This window comes from Aythya fuligula, chromosome 19 (assembly GCF_009819795.1).
Source record: "Aythya fuligula isolate bAytFul2 chromosome 19, bAytFul2.pri, whole genome shotgun sequence".
NCBI classification, from domain to species: Eukaryota; Metazoa; Chordata; class Aves; order Anseriformes; family Anatidae; genus Aythya; species Aythya fuligula.
In genome coordinates this window covers 3644908-3668112 of record NC_045577.1, presented here as the reverse complement: position 1 = coordinate 3668112, position 23205 = coordinate 3644908, and the positions used below count along the sequence as shown (strand labels likewise).

The 23205-nt window shown below is 43.5% G+C and overlaps 1 protein-coding gene across 1 annotated transcript in view; it reads right to left on the bottom strand.

Moving 5' to 3' along the window:
- Nucleotides 1-1000: 1000 nt before the first annotated feature.
- The window catches only part of NUP188 (nucleoporin 188), a 28223-nt gene continuing 6018 nt past the window's right edge, over nucleotides 1001-23205 (bottom strand). The window contains exons 9-44 of the mRNA XM_032200385.1: nucleotides 22939-23150; nucleotides 22049-22163; nucleotides 21341-21541; nucleotides 20507-20596; nucleotides 19847-19912; nucleotides 19198-19317; nucleotides 18580-18706; nucleotides 18304-18459; nucleotides 17831-17957; nucleotides 17136-17223; nucleotides 16970-17046; nucleotides 16675-16789; nucleotides 16217-16337; nucleotides 15919-15985; nucleotides 15368-15496; nucleotides 14493-14626; nucleotides 13992-14098; nucleotides 13032-13238; nucleotides 12217-12386; nucleotides 11800-11869; nucleotides 11086-11153; nucleotides 10672-10867; nucleotides 10072-10149; nucleotides 9624-9709; nucleotides 9048-9193; nucleotides 7682-7863; nucleotides 7104-7304; nucleotides 6350-6442; nucleotides 5984-6142; nucleotides 5093-5230; nucleotides 4597-4671; nucleotides 3685-3894; nucleotides 2858-2989; nucleotides 2651-2721; nucleotides 2064-2193; nucleotides 1001-1847 (exon numbers count right to left, since the gene is read on the bottom strand). Of these exons, the coding sequence (XP_032056276.1) occupies nucleotides 1677-1847; nucleotides 2064-2193; nucleotides 2651-2721; nucleotides 2858-2989; nucleotides 3685-3894; nucleotides 4597-4671; nucleotides 5093-5230; nucleotides 5984-6142; nucleotides 6350-6442; nucleotides 7104-7304; nucleotides 7682-7863; nucleotides 9048-9193; nucleotides 9624-9709; nucleotides 10072-10149; nucleotides 10672-10867; nucleotides 11086-11153; nucleotides 11800-11869; nucleotides 12217-12386; nucleotides 13032-13238; nucleotides 13992-14098; nucleotides 14493-14626; nucleotides 15368-15496; nucleotides 15919-15985; nucleotides 16217-16337; nucleotides 16675-16789; nucleotides 16970-17046; nucleotides 17136-17223; nucleotides 17831-17957; nucleotides 18304-18459; nucleotides 18580-18706; nucleotides 19198-19317; nucleotides 19847-19912; nucleotides 20507-20596; nucleotides 21341-21541; nucleotides 22049-22163; nucleotides 22939-23150 (4635 nt within the window). The 3' untranslated portion in view covers nucleotides 1001-1676. The remainder of the gene's footprint in view (nucleotides 1848-2063; nucleotides 2194-2650; nucleotides 2722-2857; nucleotides 2990-3684; nucleotides 3895-4596; nucleotides 4672-5092; nucleotides 5231-5983; nucleotides 6143-6349; nucleotides 6443-7103; nucleotides 7305-7681; nucleotides 7864-9047; nucleotides 9194-9623; nucleotides 9710-10071; nucleotides 10150-10671; nucleotides 10868-11085; nucleotides 11154-11799; nucleotides 11870-12216; nucleotides 12387-13031; nucleotides 13239-13991; nucleotides 14099-14492; nucleotides 14627-15367; nucleotides 15497-15918; nucleotides 15986-16216; nucleotides 16338-16674; nucleotides 16790-16969; nucleotides 17047-17135; nucleotides 17224-17830; nucleotides 17958-18303; nucleotides 18460-18579; nucleotides 18707-19197; nucleotides 19318-19846; nucleotides 19913-20506; nucleotides 20597-21340; nucleotides 21542-22048; nucleotides 22164-22938; nucleotides 23151-23205) is intronic.

Here is a 23205-nt window from a genome sequence, read left to right as displayed (position 1 = left end):
GCAAAGGAAATCCAGTGCTGCTCCTAACGGGTTTGTCTCTCTGATAAAGACTACGCTCCTGTGCTGCTTACAGGCAGGTGCACGCTCTGCCTAATGCTGTTCCCTGCCCCGTTGTGCACGATCAGAGCACTGCCACAGCACGCCCCTCCCTGTCAAAGCAGCTCACCTGAGTTTTGGGGAGGTAATCAAGCCCCTCTCCCTTCTAAGACCGCTTTACTCCAGCCAGTTAGTTCAAATCTCTCCAAAGCCTCCAGGGCAAGTAAAACTAGATCAAACAAGTGCGACAGAATTCCACTATCACTTAAAAGCTTACAAGGAAACTAGAACAACCCTCAAAGCAGCATCATCCAATTTCCTCACTCTGGTCTCTTAAAACCATCAAAATTAAAAAGGTTCTGACTGGTGAAGCAACCAAGGGTCCCTTTAGGAAAGAACTGGTAGACCAGTAGCTCACAGCTACATTCAAATTTAATTTCTTACCTCAGAAAAGTCTGTCTAAATTTCAGGCTTTATTTTAAGCAGCAGTCACTGACCTTCTCATCCAGTCTCCATCCCATGCTGAGCCTTGGAACCTTCAGGAGTTTGAGGGAGAGATGAGGACACGACAGAACTTCGCTGCAAACACCTCCAAGGCTTTCTTCCAGCTGGAACCTGCAGCCTCCCCAGCTGCTGCAACAGATGTCAGCCCCTTGGAGCTCCGCAGAGCAACCTGTGCTCATGGCCCACACCGCGTGCATCAGGCCTGAGGAGTAGCAATGCTTGTTTAAAACCTCCTGTGAGCTCCCCAACGGGAGAGTAAAGAAGGAGCGGGTGTGGGAAAGCCAAAGGAATCAACCTCGGATTATAAACTCTTCAAATGGTGCCTGGATTGTCACTCACAAGACACAACTCACCACTGTCAGCTGGTGCTTGACTGATGCAGAACTACTACGCAGAAGAGGGAGAGACCGGTGCTGCAGGCTGTGACACCCGGTACAAAACCACAAATCCAGCTGCTGTCTATAAAGGTTTTAATATCAGTATAAATAGGGCACAGTTACAAAAAATTGCAAGACTGGAGCAATGGAACTTTGACTTAAAAACCTTGAGTGAGGCCTTGCTCTTCAGAAACACACACAACACACAGACTGCAGGGTGGAGGGGAGGCGTGAGCACACATACACCATCTTGCCTTGAACCATTCAGTACAAAAATAGGAGTAGAAAGATGGTCTCTGAATTGCTGGCTGATCCCTAGGTTGTGCCTTAACTGGACTCTGACTGTGAGGGAGAGGCAGATTGCACCTTGTGTTACGAGCAGAGTTAATGCCCAGAGGGAAGTCTGTCCCCTCTCTCCATCCAGCCACAGCTGCCCCAGCTGGGAGGTACAAGCTATAAAAATAAAGGTTTTGACTCTTCAGCACTTGTACCTGGGCCAGGACGCTCCAGCAGGTGGAGCGTGGGCTGCTGAGTGAGGAGCCCCTCTCAGCTCTCCTTACATTCACTCTGCTTCTGCACCGCAAGAGTTCAACGGGATCTGGCTGCTGCTGTCACAGCTCGGTTCACAACGCTGCCCGGACCAGGCCTCCCTCCCGCCCCAGTCCTCGTTCCAAGCTCTGCCAACGGTGATGCCTTCTGTGGTGGACATGAATCGTTCTGGTGCAAGTCCTGCAGAGGGAGGCGGTGGCAGGATCCAATCTATCTCTGCACGTGCCGGACAAAGGCCTGCACGAGCTGAAACAAAGGCTCCTGCCCCTCAGGCCCCAGCTTGGAGGCAGACTTTCCCTGGGGAGAGGGAAGGACCCCGCTGGCAGGTGAAGAGGGACCACCACGGCGGAAGTAACGAGACAGGCTGGAGAGCAGGGTACTCTGAAATCAGAAGCACGCAACCAGTTAGGTTCTTCCAAGCACGCAGCCCTCTCCCTCCCCGAACAAGGTGCCACAGGGACCAGCCACCACTGCGTGCAGCCTGAGGCTGTCGGCTCACGCAGGGGAAGGGCTGTCCTGGGCAGCCAAGGACAAACGACCTCATCCCACAAGACAACTCAGAGTGAAGAGTGAGAAGGGACGGTACAAACTGCTCACCAGCTCAGAGCTGAGCTCCTGTTTCATTCGCTGCTTATCGCGGGGATGCACAGCCGGGTCTCTCAAGTACCGCACGGCCTGGGAGATGAGCAGGTAGAAACAGTTTTCCATTGTAAACATGAGCAGAGACCTGTGCAAGGAAACGCAGATCAGCAGGAGCCAAACGTTCCAGGTTCAAGGTCACACGCCCTTAGAAAGGCTTCACCCACAGAGTACATATGACAGAACGCTGCTGCAGCTCAGATTTTGCTCAAGCAGTGATAGCCAAAAAAACACGACACCTACAGAGTACAAATCCCCAGTGACCAACAGGAAACTCTTGCTTTAAATTTTCTGTTAAAAAAAGCTTTAAACAACTCTTCACCTGCATCTTCAGTGGCAGACTTAAAATGGGATGGCTTCACACAGCCTCCCGAAAACATCCCTCCTTGCTTTTTTGGACAGTCTCTGATGGGCTCCCTGAACTCCTTTGACTCAGAATGAGAAGCTCTGAAGATACACCAACGCATCCAAATCTCAGTTCTGATCTGAGGAACACTGGGTTCTGCTCCTCAGCCATGACTAAATAAAAGGGTTAGAAAACTTACTTGAGGGTTTTGGTTCCCTCTTGCATATTCAGCCCTGCAGCTTGAGGGAAAGGTTCCTTCTTCTTATCCAGCTGAGGGGAAAAAAAAACACAACATTAGAGACAGCAGATAGAAGGGAATAAATACTCCCACTCTTCAAAATATTAGTTGAAAAGTTCTCTGAGGTTACTGCAACAGCTGGGCTTTCCCAAACAGAAATGCCAGTACCTCTCCCAGCATGTTCAGGGCCACGTTGACCGTGGCAAGGAGGGTCCCAAAGGAAGGTGCCACATCTGAATCAAAAGCTGGTGTGGTGAAACTCAAAACAAAGAGCACGTTGTACTCAGCAAGGTCCAGTGACTGTGGAGAAAAGGAAAGAGGAGTGAATGACCCTTGAGGCCACGAGTATGCTACTGTCATGGTAACAGCAGTATTTAGTCCCTGTATCATACTTTTTGTATGAAGAACTTTAAGCACTGAGGTCACTTCCCAAATCTCAAGTGTGCAGCCAGAAGAGCAAAGAGTGCTCTGCACACGCAGACCGTACAGCTCTGCTCACATGCATGAGCAGAGCCACACAGCTCCCAAATTGTGTAGCTGTGTAGTCTGCCACTCGGTGGCAAGCTGAAGCAATGACTGCAGGTAAACGTAACCTGCAGGCAGCACAAGGAAAAGGAAGTAACTATCCAGAAGAAAGCAGCAGGACACTGCCAGATTCAAGGATTACACCTTGCTTGTCTGCACTTGGAGACCAGCCACTAGGTCACACCTACACAGGAGAACAAGAGGTGACCTTCTCCAAAGACTGACAGGCTGAGCACACAAACCCAGCTGGGTTACTGGGCTTTTTTTTCAGACCAGTGCCTGATAACCAGTGCAAGGGGAATTCCTTGCACCCCACTTTCCTGCTTTGTGCAGCAGGACAGCAGACAGATGTAGAGTGAGGTCACTGCCTCAAGCCGGACAGGCTGTGCCTCACTTCACGGACCCAAAATGTCACTTGGGATGCTGGAAGCTTCCCCACCCAGGTAGCAGCATCTCTCCTCTTCCCCTACCTGATCAAGGAGTATCTGGCAGACGTCGGGGGTGAAATGGCGCAGGGCAGCAAGAGATTTGCTGAGGATCTTCAAGAGGCTGTACTGCACCATGAGCAGTGCCTTCTGCTCTGCTGCCTCTGACTCAGGGCTGGGATGTTTGGAAGAGGCTTGGGGATTACGCTGCACTCGTGGAGTCACACTCGATGGAAGGGAGTCGCCATTTTTTGTCTGCAGAGAAAGAAAAAACTGTCTTGGACACAGGCGTGATTGTTTTGCACTAAGGCTGATGCTTTCAGGGAAATAAATGCAACAAACAAAAGCAATGAGGAAATAAGGCACCCAAATTCTATCACCTGCTGGAAGTATGAGAATCTGCACTTAGTGTGCATCAGGGGAGGCACTGAATTCTAGGGAAGCTGCTGCAGAGGCTGTTCAGATCTCACATTCTGGGAAAAGAACCCCTAATCATCACACGCCAAGCCTTAGTCGTGCTGAAAGAGCACAGCAGTAGCAACCCATTACCTCCACCTCATATTCAACAAAGGATTCTCCAAGAAAAGAGCTCTATCTCTTAACCAAATTAAACCACATCAAGGACACCACAGCAGTAGTGTCTTAATTAATGGCCCTACCGAACACTACAGCAATGCAGCCTTCCTGCTGCAGTGTAGGCAGCTCTAAAATGGTAACAGCACCACTCAGGCGCTGGCTGCTGTTTCTTAAGGACTGGATTTACACAATACAGAGTTTGCAAAGTCTTCATTTGAAGGTTGTTTTTTTTTTTTGCTATGTAAAGATGAAAATCCTAGCTATTGACGATTGTTAGTAATCACTGCTGGGAAGAGAGCCTGGATATTGAGTAATATTTGCCATTTAATAGGGAGCATAGGTGCACAACACTCTTAACTTGGTTTAGGATCCCCATCTCACCTGTAGGTAATGCTGGAGCATCTTGCGGCTGTGCAGGAGGGAGGTACAGGCCTGACACAGGTAACACAGATTCACCTGAAATAAATAAGATGAGGAAGAAACTTCGTAAAAGATCAAATCCCATCCTTTTATTGCCATTGGTGGAAGCCAGAAAAGCCAGTTAAACAGAACAGTGTGACCATAAAAAATCATGCACTCTCTAGATTTCCCAGTATTTTCTCAGAGTCACCTGGCACGGGGAAATGGGAGTCAGACGTGGAATTCCCCAGGTCGCTTTTCCAAGCTACCATCTCTCTGTCCCCAACACATTTACCTTTCCTTACTCGATTCAGGACAAGGCAGAATCACGTTACAGAACAGACATTTAAATGACCTCAGTGATAATTCCTACTAAAAGAGCGTAATAAAAAGGCAGTGAAGTGCCACTTTCTCTTACCGCATCCAACTTCCTGCACTCCAACACAATTATTATCTACAGCAGTATCCTGACCCCTACCTGCATGTCCCTCATAAGCTGCGGCAGGTGGAAATGCCACTCCTTTGTGAAATTTGAGAGCTGGAGAATGAAGCCAACAGTGTGATCAGCCTCTTCTAGACAGGCCAAACTCTGTACTGTCCGTACTGCGTTCAGGCACTGGAAAGGACAGAGAAATACATCAGAACAGTGACAGCTAATGCAGGGAGCCCAGTCCATTCCCTTCTCTAGAAGGAAAAGCTGAAGGTGCAGAGATCTGCCCTTAAGGACAGAGAATGCTTTCACAAAAGTAGTCACGCAGCATATGGGTCAGAGACTCAGAGCACTTCATATTCTTATCCAAAGGTCAATGCATTCCAAAACTGTGCTGCCATATGAGAAGGCAGTTATCTGTCTGGGGAGCCTGCTTCTGAACGGGGAACTCACCACCTGTGTACAAACAGCACCTGACACAACCCACCCAGTGCAGCTATTTCAGTACTGCAGGACACGAGAGCTCACCAGCCTGAATGGCAACTGAGCTCTGACTGCTGCATCTTCACTACTTGAGCAAGGCTCTCACTCTCTTCTTTTCAGAGCAGAGAGTCACAAAGTGAGTTCCCATCAAACCTTCAATTCTGCTGCTGTGTTGAGTGGGTGTATTCAGCACCTGTAGCAAAGTTGTAACACCCCCAAGTGTGAACAGCACCAACAGATGGTGACTGCCCAGCTCTAACACCACCACAACGACCATCCCTTGCCTCACTGTATGGCTTGTAGGCTTCCTGCCTTCTCCCACTATTTAATTCTACTGTAAATCTTTCTGAGACATGAGCAATGTCTTTTCAGTGCTTCTACAGTTTCTGACACGTTTCCACTGCTATTGCAACAGAGAAGCCAAGCGAGCCATCACAGAGGAAGTACGTGACATACCTGAAGGATCCTCTCCTGATGGACACCAACGAAGTCCATTGCTTCCGTCAGGAAGTTGTATCTCAGCGTCTTAAGAAGGCGCTCCATCAGGGACATGGAGAGACGATACACACCAGGCCAGGAGGGAGCATCCAAAGACTTCCGAGATGAAGCAGATGTCTGAAGAAAACAGATGTAACAACAAATGACCTATTTACACTGCTGCCCAGCACGACACATGCCACAGCCCCTTCCCTTCATTTTGGAAGCCTCCACGTTCCAGGGGAGCTGCTGTACTCCCACACCCCAAGGGCTCCTCCCCAGCCACAGCCTGCAAGGCAGTGCAGGGCAAGCTCTCCTGGCACATTCCCACTCAGAAGCACCCACCTGAATGGCCCCATTACTGCTGAGCTGGTACACACTCAGGAGGGGCAGGCAGACACTCTGTGTGACACCAGCTCCAGCCACTGCTGCTGCTCCCTGCAAGGCACAGAACAAACCACCATTAAGATCTGTATGCATCTCCCCTATGAAGAAAGAGGCTTCTTCTGCATTACGTATTTCTGCCCTTTGCACTGCCACCACCCTTTTAGAGAGCCTTCATCACACGTCTATATTGTTAAAAATTCAGTATTGTGAAAAGCAACACTGTTCTTCCAGTAAAATCTGATCTGCATAACTCTACTATGAACTCTTTCTGTATCATCTGATTTGGTAAATACCTAATCTTTGAAAAGAGCTGGCTACGGAATTATCTTGCTTTCACCTTAAGTCCAACAAAAAGTTGAATTTGTAGTAGAAAAATAACATTTTATTGCAACTAATGAGAAACTAGGTTCCAACGTTTAATACTGCTTTAAATAGCTGGGATAATTTGCATTGCAAAAGAACATGTTGAGTGAAAGTGCCTGCTCTAAATTACAGGTCTGCTCTGGCTGGCTCAGCTCGTCCATCCTAGACATATCACTATCTAGAACAAGGCAAACTGAGCAGGCATACAAACAGGACCTACTGCTTTCTAGCCTCTAAAAATCCCTTTAACTACAGAACACTGTTCAGCTGCAACGCAGACAGAATAACAAGATATATGGCTGCAATTAAGATGTATAGCTCTGTGTTTTCATTTCTCAGCATATCTCACCTGTTGCGTCCTTGCTAAAGTCAGCAGTAAATGTAATGAGGCCTCTGTGAAGTGAAGGTTTTGCTTAACTCTCAGACTGATCTCCAAAGTAGCAAAAATTGTAGGAAGTACAGGGACTTTCCTAGTAATCTGTAGCCAGTAGTCTCCATCTTCATCAACTTCACAGAGCTCTTTTGCCAGATGCAGACCCAAAACACATACCTGGAAAGGAGAGCAAGGTAGAGGCTTGACATGTATACCAAGACAGAAATATATCTTGAAAGCATTTCACAAGATGATCTAAAGCTCAATCGTTCTCAGAATTGTAAATTAAGGCACCCGGTGTCCCTTATACTCTGCAAAATTCCTCGCTCTAATAGCAGTTGTGACAATGATCCTTAGGGCAGATCTGAAGGAAAGGCAGCAACAGTCAATTTCCCAGACTGACATGTGCCAAAAAGCCATGGAGTAATCCTCAGGTAGAAACTGCCAAAGCTTCCTTTTTGGAGGCAGCAGGCTGCGAGGGCAAGTTGTTCCAAACATACACAGAACTTTTATTTAGAGAAAAACACCGCAAATCAGGTAAACAGGTCTTTTACCCCATCTCGCTGGTCCTTGTGTTTAACCCGGGAGACATCGTCTGTTTCCATGCTGTCCTTGTCATCTGCAGCATCTCCCAGGGTGAGGCTGTGCCGAGTCTGATCAAAGAGGGCAATGACCTCGTCTTGGAGTGTTTCACACACACTGAGCACCAGCTGGGAGTACTGTGGGATCTCATTCACTGTGACATTCACAGGAGAGACAACAGTTAACACGCAATTCTTGTACTTCGGTTTCCAGTTTAACTGATAACATCATCGGTACACCTTCCTTGGAGGCAGTATTTACTATTTTCATTTCAAAACCTACAAAGCAGATTGCCAGGAACTGTAACTAGGTTAGATGATTAAACCTAGGAGGATGCAGTCAGTGATAAGATTACCACTGGAATAATAAAAACCATACAGTATTCCCAGGAAGTCAAGTAAGTTCATGACATTTCAAAGCACAAAGCAAGTACTGCTATGGACAGATCATTCCATAGCTGCTCACTACAGCATTTCTTACCCACTTCTCCAGACTGCTGGTACCAGTCCATGCATGCAGCCTATGTTCCGTGAGTCATGTAAGTACTACGTTCTCATCAAAACCACTATAGGAAATTGCACCTCCTTTTGCCACCATGATCGAAAATTCAAATTAAACAGCAAGAAAAATGTTTAAAAAATAAAATATTTCTCCTTTTTATTTATTTTCTGAAAGATATGGACTTGCAGTGCCGAAGCAGTGGGACAAGGACTACACTCAGGTAAGCTGACACACTCCTCAACACCACAAGTGCCTTTATTGCACAGCACAGAGAAATAGTGCTCAGATTTCACTGAGGGTCTTCAAGTACTACTGCAACATGAAGTGTCCCACATGTGACCGGAGTCATGACCGGACTAGTTTCTCCATTTTTTTATTTTATTTTATTTTTTGTTAACAAAATGTACCCTCTTAAGATTTTCTTGTGTTTGCATTTGTTATCTCTAGCTAGAAATTACCATTAGGGTTTAAGCTCTACATTCAGTCTGTGAGACAGCAATACTGGGGTGTGCCTACCACACCTGCCAAGCTATTTTCAAAAACACGCAGCAATCCTACCTTCATCTCTACCAAACTGATCAAATGTAGGGGTTATTGGTGGGGAAAGACAAGACAAGGGAAGACATGCATATTGTGACCAGTAAAACTAAAACTAGCTAAAACAAACCACAAAAAAAGCAGAGTCCCACAAGCTTCTCTACTTTTTCTCGTTTGTTTTATCCAGCCAACATCCTGCTCTACAGCTAGCATCACACACACACTAGAAACACGAGAGCATTAGGAGAGCATTCAGCCATGGCAGCCCTGCTCTTGACACTTGTACATACACCACCTCACCTTTCATCTCCTTCATTTGCAGCACAGTGATAAGAGCTGAGAACACTTTGGCTTTTGTTTTCTCCATCATCTGCTGATCTGCCTGTAGTATTCCCTCCAGAATCTGCGTCAAGGAGTTTATGATTTTATCCACAGAACCCAACTCGCTGACAACAAAAAGGGAGAGCTCTTCAGATTAGACAAGATCCCTCAACAAATATACTGGCTTAACTGAGCTGTGTGGATCATAGGTTCTATGAGCCACACAAATAAAAACAGTTCCTCCAAGCAAACTTTAAGTCACTACTTGGATCTCACTAAAGACATTCCACAACACAGTCAGAGTGCAGGACTATCACAAAAGCTTTTTGATACACTTTTCACCAGCAAGCAGGAAGCCAAACCACACATTTATTGCTACAAGTTCTTTCAGCCACAAACTACAGGTATTTGCCATCCCAAAAGAACAGTCCATGATAAGGCATCAATTTCCTCCCCAAATCACTAAGGGGAGCTCACTAGAACAAACACTCACACGCAATCTTCTTTTATATTTAGCAGTGACTAATAATGATCCATGCAAATCCAAATACCTACCTCTTCCACTGCTTTAGCAGGATGAGAAGAAGGGTACATAGCATAGACCCCAGCTGCAGACAGGATACTGACATGGGAACTAGAAGCTAAGAAGAAACATTACAAGAGTTAGAGGTGCCACTAGTTACATACTGGAAATGCTCAGCCCAGTACTCAAATGCTGAAATGCTCAGCATCACCAAACGGCCAAGCTGCATCTTCAGCAGCTACCAGCGACAGGGGACCAGAGTCAGGACCCTCTGCAGAGCCACCCACTGATGACAAGAATGGCACATAGCAAAAGATTTATAAGACGCTCATCAATTCAGGAGAAAGACGTTGTTTCAGCCCAATTTCACCAGATCTAAAACAACCTCTGATGGCAAGCAACTGCAGAAATAGAATTCCTCATAATATGGAGGAGATGAGCAATTGGGAAATTCTAGAACCAAGAGGAACAAACACCTACCAAAACCTTGGTTCCATTTAGCACATCCAGAAACAATTGCTGATGAACCGCGGAATCAGTCAGATGCATTATATCTGCCTAAGAACCACAGATACAGAGATCAACCACATATAACAGAAGATACACACTTTTTTCAGTCTAACATCTTTGTACTGTTTTGTTACTTTAAGAATTCACCAATTTTATCATCTGCCAAATGATACAATTTTACAGAGCTCACTGAAGTGCATGATCAGTTAACAAAGTCAGCAGTGGCTGATTTCCCTAGTGGGGTATCCCTGCCTCGCTTGATTCAACAAAGTCTAAGTAATTCTATAAACCTGAAGAGAATTGCCATAAAAATAATATACTACCTCCCCTCTGCTGAGAGGGGCAATATGCTCAGTTCTATTAAACAGCAAACCACTACCTACTCGAAATTCATACAATGCTTGTACCAACTTGTGTAGTAAGCATATACACAACATAACTAAAAGAAAAGAAACAGTGCATTTGCAGTGCGGCCTAGCTAGCCCTTAGAAGTTGACACTGTGTTATTCAAAATGTTAATTTCAGATTATTATGAGATATAAGAGGAAAAAGTACAAGGGTAGCTCTTACGTGGCTCGTAGAAATAATGAGCAGCATCCGCCAGGCTGAGATCAGCATTTGATACTCTGTCGCGGAGGCACAGCTGCTACCCTCTGTCTCTGCCACATGATATGCCAGGAGCTTCACATATTCTGACCAGTAACCGAAGCGCTTCTTGTTGGAGAAATTCTTCAGCGTGTCTTTCAGGGACTGATCCAGTGAGCCCCTGACCAAATCAAGAGCACAAGATCAGCATATTAAAGGAAAGTTACGTTCAGAAAAACAAACTTGGTAGGAGAAAGCTGCTAAAATGTTATTCAGCAATGACTGCAGTATGTATAACTTCTTTCACAGTTAATTTTAATAACTACTGTATGTTCTTGTTCTGGCATACAAGGAAAGTAGTAACATTCTTGCCTAGAGAAGGGACTACCAGAGACTCACTTGACAACATAGTAGATCTCCAAGCAGATGATTTTCATGATTAACGCACAGGTGTCCAAGACACTGAGCTGCAAAGACAAAAAAAAGCAAAATCTGAGCACTTTGCTCTGCAGAGCGAGTGGAACTCTGATTTAACCCTACCAACCCACTCGCAGTGACTGATCATCCAGTTTTGCAGGAAATAGGAGTAGTTATGTCATTTGACCAAAGACCAGCGAGGATAAGGAAAGAATGCTGGGTTCAAAGCAGCAGTCAAACTGAGCGAGAGCACAGGCTCTTCATAACGAAGAGGAAAACTCCCACAGAAAAGAATGCAAAGAACCTAATCAACTCCTCTGGGATACCAGCTAGCCTGGGGTATGCCTTAAAAAAGATCTTCTATCAAACAGCATACACGGTATGGATACAGATACACCACATACAGCACACCTTCCAAAGAGTGTTAACACAGGTGCTAGATAACATCTATTTTTGCTACACATGTGGGAAAAAAAAAAAAAAAAAAAAAAAAAAGAGAACTTCAAAAGATTGTCCGTTGTTATACAGCTAGTCTCTGCAAAGCCAGACAGTGCATGCTTCAGCTGCTGCATGGTGTTTGAATCAGTTGATCACACTTCTTTTTAGAAAGCTGCGAGCACAAAGAGCCACAGCCACTCTCAGAAACCCACTATGAGAAGAACATGCATCTACTCAAAATGAAGGCAGTTAATTCACCTCTGATGTTTCTGAAGGTGGAGGAAGGGTCCCAAACAGTGGATTGGTCAAATTTTCCCAAAACTTTGGCCTAAAAGATACATGCAGAAGTAGTATCAGTTATCTCCCCCACACCACATGCCCAGAAGTATTTTGACTGTTCCAAATGTCACAGAAAATACCCTTTAGAGCACAGCTACATAATCTTGCATTTCCAAAAGAAACAGAACAACAGAGATTTGCTTCTGAACACACACATGTGGGCTTCTCATCTTCTCTCCCCAGAGACAGTACAGATCAAGCTCAGAGCCCACAAACTGCATACTTTTACCAAGACACGCAAAGACTGGGATGCAATTGTCCCTGAGAAGTCTGGTGAACCCAAGAAAAGTGTTATGGAAAAAAGGCAGCAAAACACACTGTAGGAAAACAACTCACTTTGTCCTCAGAACCAGCATGGCACTATCTCGGCGGTCCTGCCACAGGGCATGCAGGAAGGCAATGGCAGCACGATGTAAGAGGGGAGGGCACCAGTACCTCTCCTGTTGTTTGGAGTCTATCAGCTCTAAGACTACTTGGAGGCAACTCCACTCCCCTAAGCTGAATTCCTAAAGCAAAAGGAAATGAGAGAGGTTACAGCTCCACAATGCAGGCACCTATTAAATCAGAATGTGCTCAATTCCACTCAAAACACACACGCACAAATAAATCTTGAGTATGTGATGCAGAGACAAACTTTGTAAATGACTACAAGGAACATGCAACAGGAGAAAAAGAATGTATATTTTTAGGGGTATAAAAAAAATGAGCTAAGCTAAGATTTGGTAAGACCAAGTGCCTTAAAAAAGGTTCCAACCCAAGACAACCTCTAACTGCAGCACACTAGAGACTGAGTGGGTATTCTGGAAAACTGATACCATCCATTGTGTATCAATCTTCCCACTGAATGGCCACTGTCAGGAGTCAAGAGAGAAAGTCACAGGTATCTTTGCTCTGACCCAGTACAGATGTTCTTATGTTAACTCGGTATCTTCCTTGAAAACTGGGGAAAGTTTGTCTTCAGTTGTAGGGAAAAGTGAAGCTGGGACAACAGCACATCCATTCATTGCAAGCACATGCTGCATTTACCTTTACGTTAGGCACATCAGGCTACATACACGACCTTTTGCATTTTAGAGACCAATGCCACAAGACTCCTAGGAATACTACAATAAAAGACTAGTGAGTTCCCAGGCAAATATCTGCTCTTCTACCTTTGACCCATCACTGCCATCCTTGACTTCCAAGTTCAGGAACAGTTCAATGAGTCCAGGCTGTGTCTCCACTGCAACTGTAAGGAATTCCAGTATCATGACCTTAATACGCATGTCCTCAATCTTGCTCTGCAGGCGGGTGAGGAAGGCATCACGGATAGCAGCAGCATCACTGCCAAGACAGGCATAAACAGACATGGGAGCAACCTGCAAGAGGAAAAAAATAACATCAGGAAAAAAAGGATAACTTCTCTATTTATAAAAGTGACCTGCATTTTAAATTGAAACTCCAAAATGTTTGACAGTGAATCTAGGAATATATATAAGGGAACTCAGAAGTAACAGTTACTGTCGTTAAGATGGAAGAATCTTGCAAAGTGATCTAAATTTTCTTCTCTGTCAATTTTGCTTTATCTATCATCTGTTTGTAAGGGAGACCGGAAAGGACAAAGAAAACAGATTCTGAATAATGCTTATTGAAATTAAAAAGAGATGGATTTAAACGCTTAAATAGAACTGCAAATACAATCTAAGAAGTATAAGCAGCCAAAAAGAGCATGTCTGAAAGGCAAAGTTGAAAACTCCTCTTAAAAACTTAAAGGAATTAAATTTAAGGTGTAGGAAGAGCATCTGAGGATGTACCTTGAGAAAGTTTTTCAAAAAAGTGAAAATAGGTCAACTGGAGGTGAAAATACTCTGCAGAAAACACCCCACTCGTGAAAACTCCCACTGAGATGCAGAGAGACTTCTGAAACAGCAGAGTATTGTGTTAAAAAAACTAAGGGCTCTTTGTGTGATACTTTATGTGCTCTGACATACAACTTTCAGTCCACTCTACCTTCAAATGACTTGCACTAAGCTCCCAGATACAAACAAGCCTGAAAATATCTTGAAAGAATTTCAGTGGTGGAATCAGTCACAAGGGGAGAAGCAAAGGAGCTCTTGTGAGGCTCATCTTACCGTAGCCAGTCGCTTGAGCAGCTGGATGGCCAGGCGTGGAAGTGCAGGGTCGTGCTTGTGGTAGATGTATTTGGCCAAGACCGCAATAAGGTTGTTTCCATGAGCACCTGAATTGAACACAGTTAAGACCGAAGAGAAAAAGCTGCAATAAGATCTGACTATTTAACAGAACTACTTTCATAACAGAAGGTGAGAATTAGGTCAGTCTTTCAGAAGACCAAGGCATGGGCCCAGTAAGATGATAACTAATGGCAGGTGATTTACTATATTCTCTAACTACACCCATCCTATTACAACGCAGCAAAAAATTAGCCATGTTTCCTTAATACTAATGAAATTCCCTTGTGGAGAATAATGCCTCAGAGGATGGAGAATTCTCCCATCACTAGAAAGCACTTTCTGGAACCATCACAAACTCTGTTTGTAATGAGAAACTCACTGACTCTTTGCACATAACAAACCCCACAGCTTCCCAGGGCATCCCCACAAGGAAATACATACCATGCTGAGTAAGGGCCTGCTCTAACGGAGACACCACGCTGGAGGGGGGCTTCAACCGTATGACGTTATTGGTAACTGAGAATGCCAGCTTAACTGTTTGTATCAGCAGCTGACCTTGGCCTTGTGTCTCATCACTGCATTTCAAAAATGAAAACAAAGTAATTGTGTCAACAGTTGTCATTTATTATTTGCACAACATTCAAAGAGTAAATTCCATACTCTTGTCAGTCACAGGTTGTAAGACATTTTTACTCACTGTCATGTCACCACGTAACAGCTGCTGAAATACAAACCCCAACACAGACCTTCTAACAACCCCAACAGATCTTCCAGCAACCTTCCAATAAAGGGGGCCTCCAGGAAAGCTGGGGAGGGACTCCTAACAGACAGTTTTGTAATAGGACAAGGAGTAATGGTTTTAAACTAAAAGTGGGTAGATTTAGATTAGATATAAGGAAGAAATTCTTTACTCTGAAGGTGGTTAGTCACAGGAACAGGTTGCCTAGGGAAGTTGTGGATGCCCCATCCCTGGAAGTGTTCAAGGCCAGCTTGGATGGGGCTTTGAGCAATCTGGTCTGGTGGGACATGTCCCTGCCCGTGGCAGGATGTTGGAATTACATGATTTGTAAGGTCCCTTCCAACCCAAACCATCCTATTATTCTATAACCACACGAAATGGAGAGCATGTAGTAAAGACTAAACATGGATCTGTAACAAATAAGGCTTGCTCCTCCTGAACATACAAGACAGGCTCCCACGGATAGTCACTGTGCTGATCCCCAATTAAGTACAATCCAGTTAAAGCTACATCTCAAATATTATCAAATATCTGTTGCTTCGTCCCTCACACTATTGAAATAAAAGACAAAACTCACCTACTAGGCTGGGAAGCCATTACCATATCAATAGTGTCCACACCGATTCCCATGATGTTAATGACAGCTTGCCCCGCTTCAGTGTTGGCCAGGCTGAAGATGCACAAGGACTGAAGGCTAGGGGCACTGCTGGGAGACACAAACAACGCAGGACATCATCATGTGCAGGACTTTCCCACCTAGCACTTAGTAAACTACCATAAAGTGATTTCTGAATTTCCACGCCCCTGCCAGCCCCTACTTCATTCTTTCTTCCACTTTCTTCAGAGTGGATATACCAAATAGGAAAGTGGATGTCAGTCTGTTCCCCAAAATATATTTTCTCTTTCTTCATCAGGTGTTATAAAAACCAATGTACTTTGCTCTATCCCGAATCTTTTTCTACCCTTCCTGTACTCAGTAATGCAGAAAAGCACTGAAATCCACTCTACACAAGCATGCCATTTCTCTCCTAGTAACTTATATCCAAAAATTGAAACAAAGACAGTGACACAGCCCTCCTGCACTGTAAGCCAGGCTACTGCAGATCTGAAACCTGTCATGCATCTTACCTACTCCGAGGATCCATTTCAGGGAATAAATTCAGTATAGCATGAATCAACTGCAGAATTAGGCATCCTGAAACAGAGAGAGAATGGACTACTCAGTTTTCAGGAAGATCTGTTGCCTAGTCTGTAATATCTCTAAACAAATCACAGCATCTAGCAATACTATTAAATGCAGAAAGCAAATCCTAAATGTCTGCTAGCAAAGGTATGATAAAAAGTGGGAAAATTTCACAAATTCTCTCCAATAAGACAGGTGATCCTTTTTAATCTCTTCAACTTCTCCTCTCTCAAATATCCTTACCAATTTTCTCTCTCACTCCATGAGAGTTGTAACGCCATTTGTGGTAATTTGGTAACATCTCCTTCAGGACAAACACAATGCAGGGCACAAGTCCTTGGCTCTGGGTGCTACCAAGTTGTCCCTAGGAGAAACAGAAATGTTAACTTTCCCCTTCTGGTTAAAATAACACGAGATCTTTGGTAGGAAGATAGGTCACGTGTCTTTGAAGCATGAGAAAACCACTGAGCTTGAGGACACAGAATTACCAGCTATTTTTATTCTCTTGTAGATATGATAAATCAAAGCCGTTTTTCGAAATAACCACAGGAAGCACAAACTGTAGCATAGCAGGAAGTGCCAACCAGTGATTACTCATACAGACCCATGGCCCAAGGGATGCCAGACACTGCTGTATTTCACTTTCCTATCATAACAGCCTACAGCTGACTTCACAAGCAGACCACTCCAGAAGCACTCACCCGGACAAGAGTTGTGATCAGGTTCAGGAAGGAGATGGTAACGCTGTACTCCCCTTGAGGCTGTTCTATGCTCATCAACAGGTTTCCATAGCCCCCAGCATTCATCCCCTCTGCACTGTGAAATGAGCACGAAGGTTTGTTGTATGAATAGCAGCATTTTTGACATGAGTGAGAGATGTTGGATGCACAGATTCCACAAACCTCAGATTTCACACCAGCAAAAAGGTCTTATGTTATGAACAGTTCAGGTCAAAAAAAAAATAAAAGCTGGGGTTGGGGGGGAGGATGTGAATACCTAATCATGTGATTCATACTGGACACTGGATTGGCAACAAATGGTAAGAACCCCGTATGGTGAAGGTCAGTCCAAACCTGCAAGAGAAAAAAGTAGAGATATTCCCTCTCATTCACATTTACATGTCTACTAGTTCTCAAACCTAGAAAACCCAGAAGATTCTTACCTTGGCTGGCATCCGAGCAGCCAGTACTGTCAAGCAATTGACACAAGATGCAATAACGTCCACAGGGGGAGAGATTACAGTTGTCAGCCTCGAAAAGAGAAATATTATGCATAAAATGCACTGCCATCTGTGAGCTAGCCTATCTACTGCTGCTGTGATTCAAAAAGCATTTCCTTCACTGAAGCACACAAGCACAAAACCTACGCTCTGGTGCAGACACTAGTCTGCACTGTCAGTCTAGACTTGACAGCTCTCCCTCACACCTGAATCAGATCAATTTACTGCAAGAAGCAAGGCTCAGTAGACAGCAGGCTGGCACAGTGAACAATGACTATCCAGCAGATTGACTGGGGGGGGATAGGTAATAAGTGTAACTCTTTTATTACCTGGAAGTTACTGCTCTAATTGTATGCTTTATTCCCCTTTTATGTAAGTCTAGTTACCAATAAAAAAGCCTTTAAATGGATAAACTTGTACAACTCACGAAAGTGAAAGAGGGGTCATTCTGCTACATCAAAGCATTCAGCAGTGTGTAGCCAGAACAGTCCTTACTGAACACCTGCCTCGGGGAGTTGAAGCACTGAGATACACTTCTTTCAAATCTTTTGGCAAAATAGCTAATTAACTGTTCTTCCAGCTCACTGTACTACTTCTCAGGTACTCTGCTGTTAGCTCCATGCTGGTCAGTGACTTACCTCTGCAGCAGCATGTAGATTCGCGACGTGATTGGCAGAAGGCAATCTGCTATCGATACATCAGTGCTGATGACTTTATGAACCAGATCAATGATTGGCTTCACCCTCTGGCAATGCTGAATCACATCTGCATAAAGCAAACTAACATCAGAATGCAAAAACCATACTTACGCAGTAAAGAAACTTAGAATAATGCACATTAATCTTACCACACATCCTTGGGATTGTTCCCCATACCAAAAATCATTTCTTTCTTGTATCTCAGCTTTTCTCTCATCTAAAATTCATATAATCTCACTGCAAGCTCTTGGCCTTTTGCAGTGAATTATCATAATTTAAAACACATGCAGGTTTCTGGGGTACTACTCCAAGCTCTTCCAGAAGTACTCAGAGCTGCTCAATCCTGCTGTTAACCTCAAGCTGATACCAAAGAACAATTATTTATTCTCTTTTATACTCCCAGCCTATCTCACCTGCTGTTGAAACAACGTGGAGCAGCATTTCAATCTCACAGGTAAACAGTGTCCAGCTGCTGTACGAATACTCCCATCGTACCAAATAAGCTCGATCATCCAGCATCACTTGGCCCACTGTTCCCTGAGGTATCCGCAGATTTGTCTGACCTAGTCCTAGAGATAGAAGAAGCAAGTGAAATCAAGCCACAAATTTCCCCACGAGTTAGAAAGCAGGTGAAGAACTAAATTCCCCAAAACACCTGAATAAGAAAAGGTTAAGCGCAGTTTCCTTACCAAGAGGATAGAGGAGCTTTGGAGCCTGTCTTCGCCAAAGTGTGCCATCTTCATGAGAGATCACATCAGGAGGTTTATGCTTGTACAGCTCAATATAAAAGGACATTTTATCCAGGAAACTGTATACCTGCATAGAGAAAGAGCTTAAGCAATATAACCGAAGAGCCAGACCCTCTTAAAAATTAATCAGTGAGGTCATTTCCAGGAATAGGCAAGTTTTCCTTATGTAGACAATAACCTTCTAATATGTCAACCCTACTAAAACATTATATGGTTCACACGTCCAGACAAGTCTGATCTAATGAATCAGAAACTTCTTACAAGTACAATAAAACCCGAAAAATTAGATAGAACTTATCTGATTTTTTAGAATTAATGGCTGAATTTATCTTCAGCCATCAGAGTTGGAGAGTTTACTAAAGGCCAGAAAACAGTACCCTGCAACAGAAAAGGACTTAAAAGGTGCCCTGTCCTAGATAACAGACATAAAGCTTTTATCAAAGATTGTAAATGAGATATGTACTTATAGTGGGAAGAGAATCACACAGCATTATCACATAACATGTTATGCCTGTCTTGAAATAAATCATCTCCCAAACACCAGAAGAGATCCTGTACCTTTTTTGCAGTAGATTTATCTGACACAAGGGCCTGGAGCAGCTGAAGGAGAGGAGTAAGAAGATGGGGGAACATCCCACACACACTGTCCAGGATAATGCCCAGACCTGCAGTTGGTTCCTGGTGGTAGAAGCAGCAAACAAATGTCTTATTGTTACAAAGAAATGATAAAACTTTCTCAGTACAGCATAAGGATATAGCTTCTTTAAGTTGTACATTTGACATTAATCATGCACAAAAGTATCACTCCAGTCCTTGTACAGACTAAAGCATGAGGCATTGTGCAAGTAATAAGGCAAGAAGTAAGACTAATGCATTACACATCACCCTATTTCTGTAACAACAACAAAATAAGCATGATGCTTTTGCCAGCAGTTAGTTCAATCTTTGCAATCCCAGCCCTGGTTTAAACTATCACCTATATTAAAACTTGTTCCAGTATCCTTCAAGAGTAAAGCCAAGGATGTACCTAAAAGGCAGGAAAGGGCAAAGGTAAATCAAAGATAGATACAAACAAACACTGGCTCCTCAGGGCCTTCTAAAAACGAGCAAACTAAATATGATCAGTCTGTTCTTTTCCTAAAAAGGAATCTTTTATCAGGTTTTTGTTATAAGCAAGGTAAGTCAAAGAAGTTGCCAGCACACTCACCGTCTTCCAGAAGAGCTGAGGAATGCTGGTAGCCGACAAAACTTCACACGCAGCATCAATTATATCCTTCAAAGGAAGAGAGGAAAGAGAAGTTAAATGCTAACTTTACATAGAAAGTTCACATCCCAAACAAATTCTGTCACATCTTTAGAGTTTAAGTTTCCATGCTTACTAGCTAAGATGGAACTAATCCCTCTAGTCAGAACAGAGGGAAACACCCCCCACGCACAAACTCAGTCCACATGGAAAGTCTAACACCATGCTCCTTACCAAGGAGTGGACTGCCCAGGACAAACATGCCCACTAAATCTGCAAAAGGCTATATGATGTCTTCTTAAACTTAAAATGTATGTATTGAGTATGAAATAATACATACTACGAGTATGTATTATTTCCATTGCTTTGCACACAACACATCAACAACTAGTTCCAAATCCATAGGACTTCCAAGGGCAAGATATGCAATGTTTCACTATTAAGCAGTAAACACCTCTGAACACTGGTTTACACAATGCAAATTTAGCCAGTCTTTTAGATCGATCTAAATCACAAGGTTTGCTATTTCAAATGCAGGCTTGAAATTTAACAACAGTAACTTGCATCACTTATGCAAAGTTCTATCAAATTAGATAACAGATGCGATGAGTGTTGGATGCTTACCTGCTGATTGCCCAACGTATGTAACTCCAGTGATGTCAGGACAAAGGAAAGAAGCCCATAAATACACATACAAGCTGTGCTGACAGTACACTGGGAAGAAAGAATACACAAGACCCTTAGAGGAAAGATTATGAATTACAGAGCAGACTGTGTAACAGTGCTTGGTCTCCTTTACAAACTGTGGGCACCTCTGAGTAACTGCCTCTTTTGTACATCCTTGCTGCAGTCAGCAAAGGGGCAACAAAATAGGAAGCAGTCACCACTGAAGCTACACACAGCACAAAATATTTCACTGCTTCTACCATTATCATTAAAAACACCTTCAAAACACAGAGGAAAAAAAAAAAAAAAGAAGCATTCAGTGTTCAGAGAAATCAGAACGATTTGCTTTCACTGGTGTCTGCCTACAAGGTCATTTATTCTCATACACTGTGATGTCTCATGAAACTGTATACAGAGAACAGTGCAGACTTAGAGCAGCTAGTACTCTAGACCTACACTGGCAAGTACACCTATGGAGGGAAATCAAAAAATGTGATTAAAGTAGTCTATTCTGTTCAAAGGAGATATAGCTCCTCAACTTACAAAAGTTTCTTTTGTATTATTCTTTTTTAATTATTATTTCATCATAAAAATCTGTTTAGTATCAGTTTGACTTTTACTCTTCACTGAAAGAAGGTGACATGACAAAACGTGCTCTGTTGCATGCTCTGGTTCAAAGCAGCTTTAGTTTGCATGAACGTTGGTTCAAAATCATCCACTTCCCAAGACACCTTTACATCATTAGTAGTTAAGAGCCTTAAAGAGCTTACATATACGACTGTAAGAACTCACATTCTTGCCCCCACTGCTCAATGATCGCAGAAGTTTCGTCAGATACTGGAACACATTCAGCTGGATAGCATTGCTGCCCATTCTCCTGATAACGTTAGTTGACTCCTCTGGGTTTATGGTATGACGGAGCAGCGCCCAAGCCAAAAGCACTGGAGCATGATGTGAGACATCTCCCAGCTGCAGCAGCTGACTGTCCATTTCCTGCACAGAGACAAAAGCAAGACAAGTGAGATCCTGTGAAAGCAGCTCGTGCTCAGCAAGCATGTAGCTGATTGCACCCTTCTGCTAACACTCAGCTTTCTCTTGCAGATAATTATTTCAAATATACAACTGTCCAAATTACACGGTTGCAGTCTTGGTCTGTTTTTGTGTGTGGTTTACTGACTTACAGCTGTTCTAACCTCAGATGTCCTCTGTCCTAAAAGCCCTGATGCTGAAAATCTCTCGTTTCACTCACAGCTCATGGCCTACTTCCCTGTGCACACCTTTATTTAGAGAAAGGCCCAAAATAATCAAGCAAACCTAAGTGGGAAAAGAATCAACCTCTTTCTTATTTGTCCCAAATCGTTACGTGGATGCTAGCTCTTATATTTGGCCAACAAACACAAGAAACTTACAGATGTAATATTTTTAACAGCGCTGCTCAGGTAACCAAAGTAAATTCTATATTGTTAAGCCAAACAGGGGGTTATTCTGCTACTGCTTTACCTGGTGGATATGTGAATTATTGGCTAATTTGTGTTCCTCTGTCCTATCATCCAAAGCTCGCTCATGGAGGGAGTCAATTTCCATGCCTTCCACCAGAATAAGAGCACTAAAGTAGCTGCAAGCAGGAAAGGGGGGAAAAAAAACAAAAAACAACAACAACAAAAAAAAAGTAGGTTAGACACTTTAATTAAGAATTCAGTTTTCAAAAAGACATTCATAAATGGTCAAAGAACAACCTGTAGTTTGCATGGGTTCAGCTGTTCTTTGAAGCAATAAGAAATTAAGATGAAATTAACAGCAGATAATCCAAATTTTGTTTTGAAATGCTAGTATCTGACAGATTAAAATCTTCAACGCCACCATTCCTGGTTGAACAGGAAGTCTCTGAAATTTGAAGATAGCTTTTCCACCTTTGAAACTTTTTATCACTCACCGGGATTTTCATTCCTTCTGGCTGCAGCTTGAGTTATGTCCCACAAAGCAAAACGAAGACATTATTACCACTCTTTCAAGCAGACCCATGATAGTTTGTGCTGAGGCAACACAGTTAACAGCACAGGGCTAACCTCTGCCTCCGAGCACAGGATTGTGAAGATGCAGTTTCACTTTAATACTAGACTATTTAAGAACAAAGGGCACTGTCTTCACTGCCATTCAAACCAGAGACAGCTACCTTAAAGCTAGTATATGGATTCCTCTCTATTGTGCAATCACACTTATTTTGCCACAAACTTCCAATGTGACCAGAAAATATATTTCACCTTCATCACAATTAGCTTAGCTTGAAATAGTCATGATTTTAAGAGGCAACAGAAAGAATTATAAAATATTTTTTTTACTGAGGAGAATTGTTTTGTTCTGCACTCACTTGACAAATACACTTCACTTACCCGATACGATCCACCAGGTGATCCATGCTCTCATCTACCAAGTGTCTGTTGGTTTGTCTAGTGCCAAACCCCTGTTCTTTGAACATCTTTGCAAATTCGAGAAGCTCATCTGATGCCATTTCAAAGTATGCATAGTAGAGGAAGATGACTTCCAGTAGCATGGACTGCTCACGGAGGCATTGCACAAACCAACGAGAAACCTGACGCTCTGTCTGCACAAGGAGAAGTCCTACTGTCACACACAAAGCTCACTGATTGGTCAAAGCA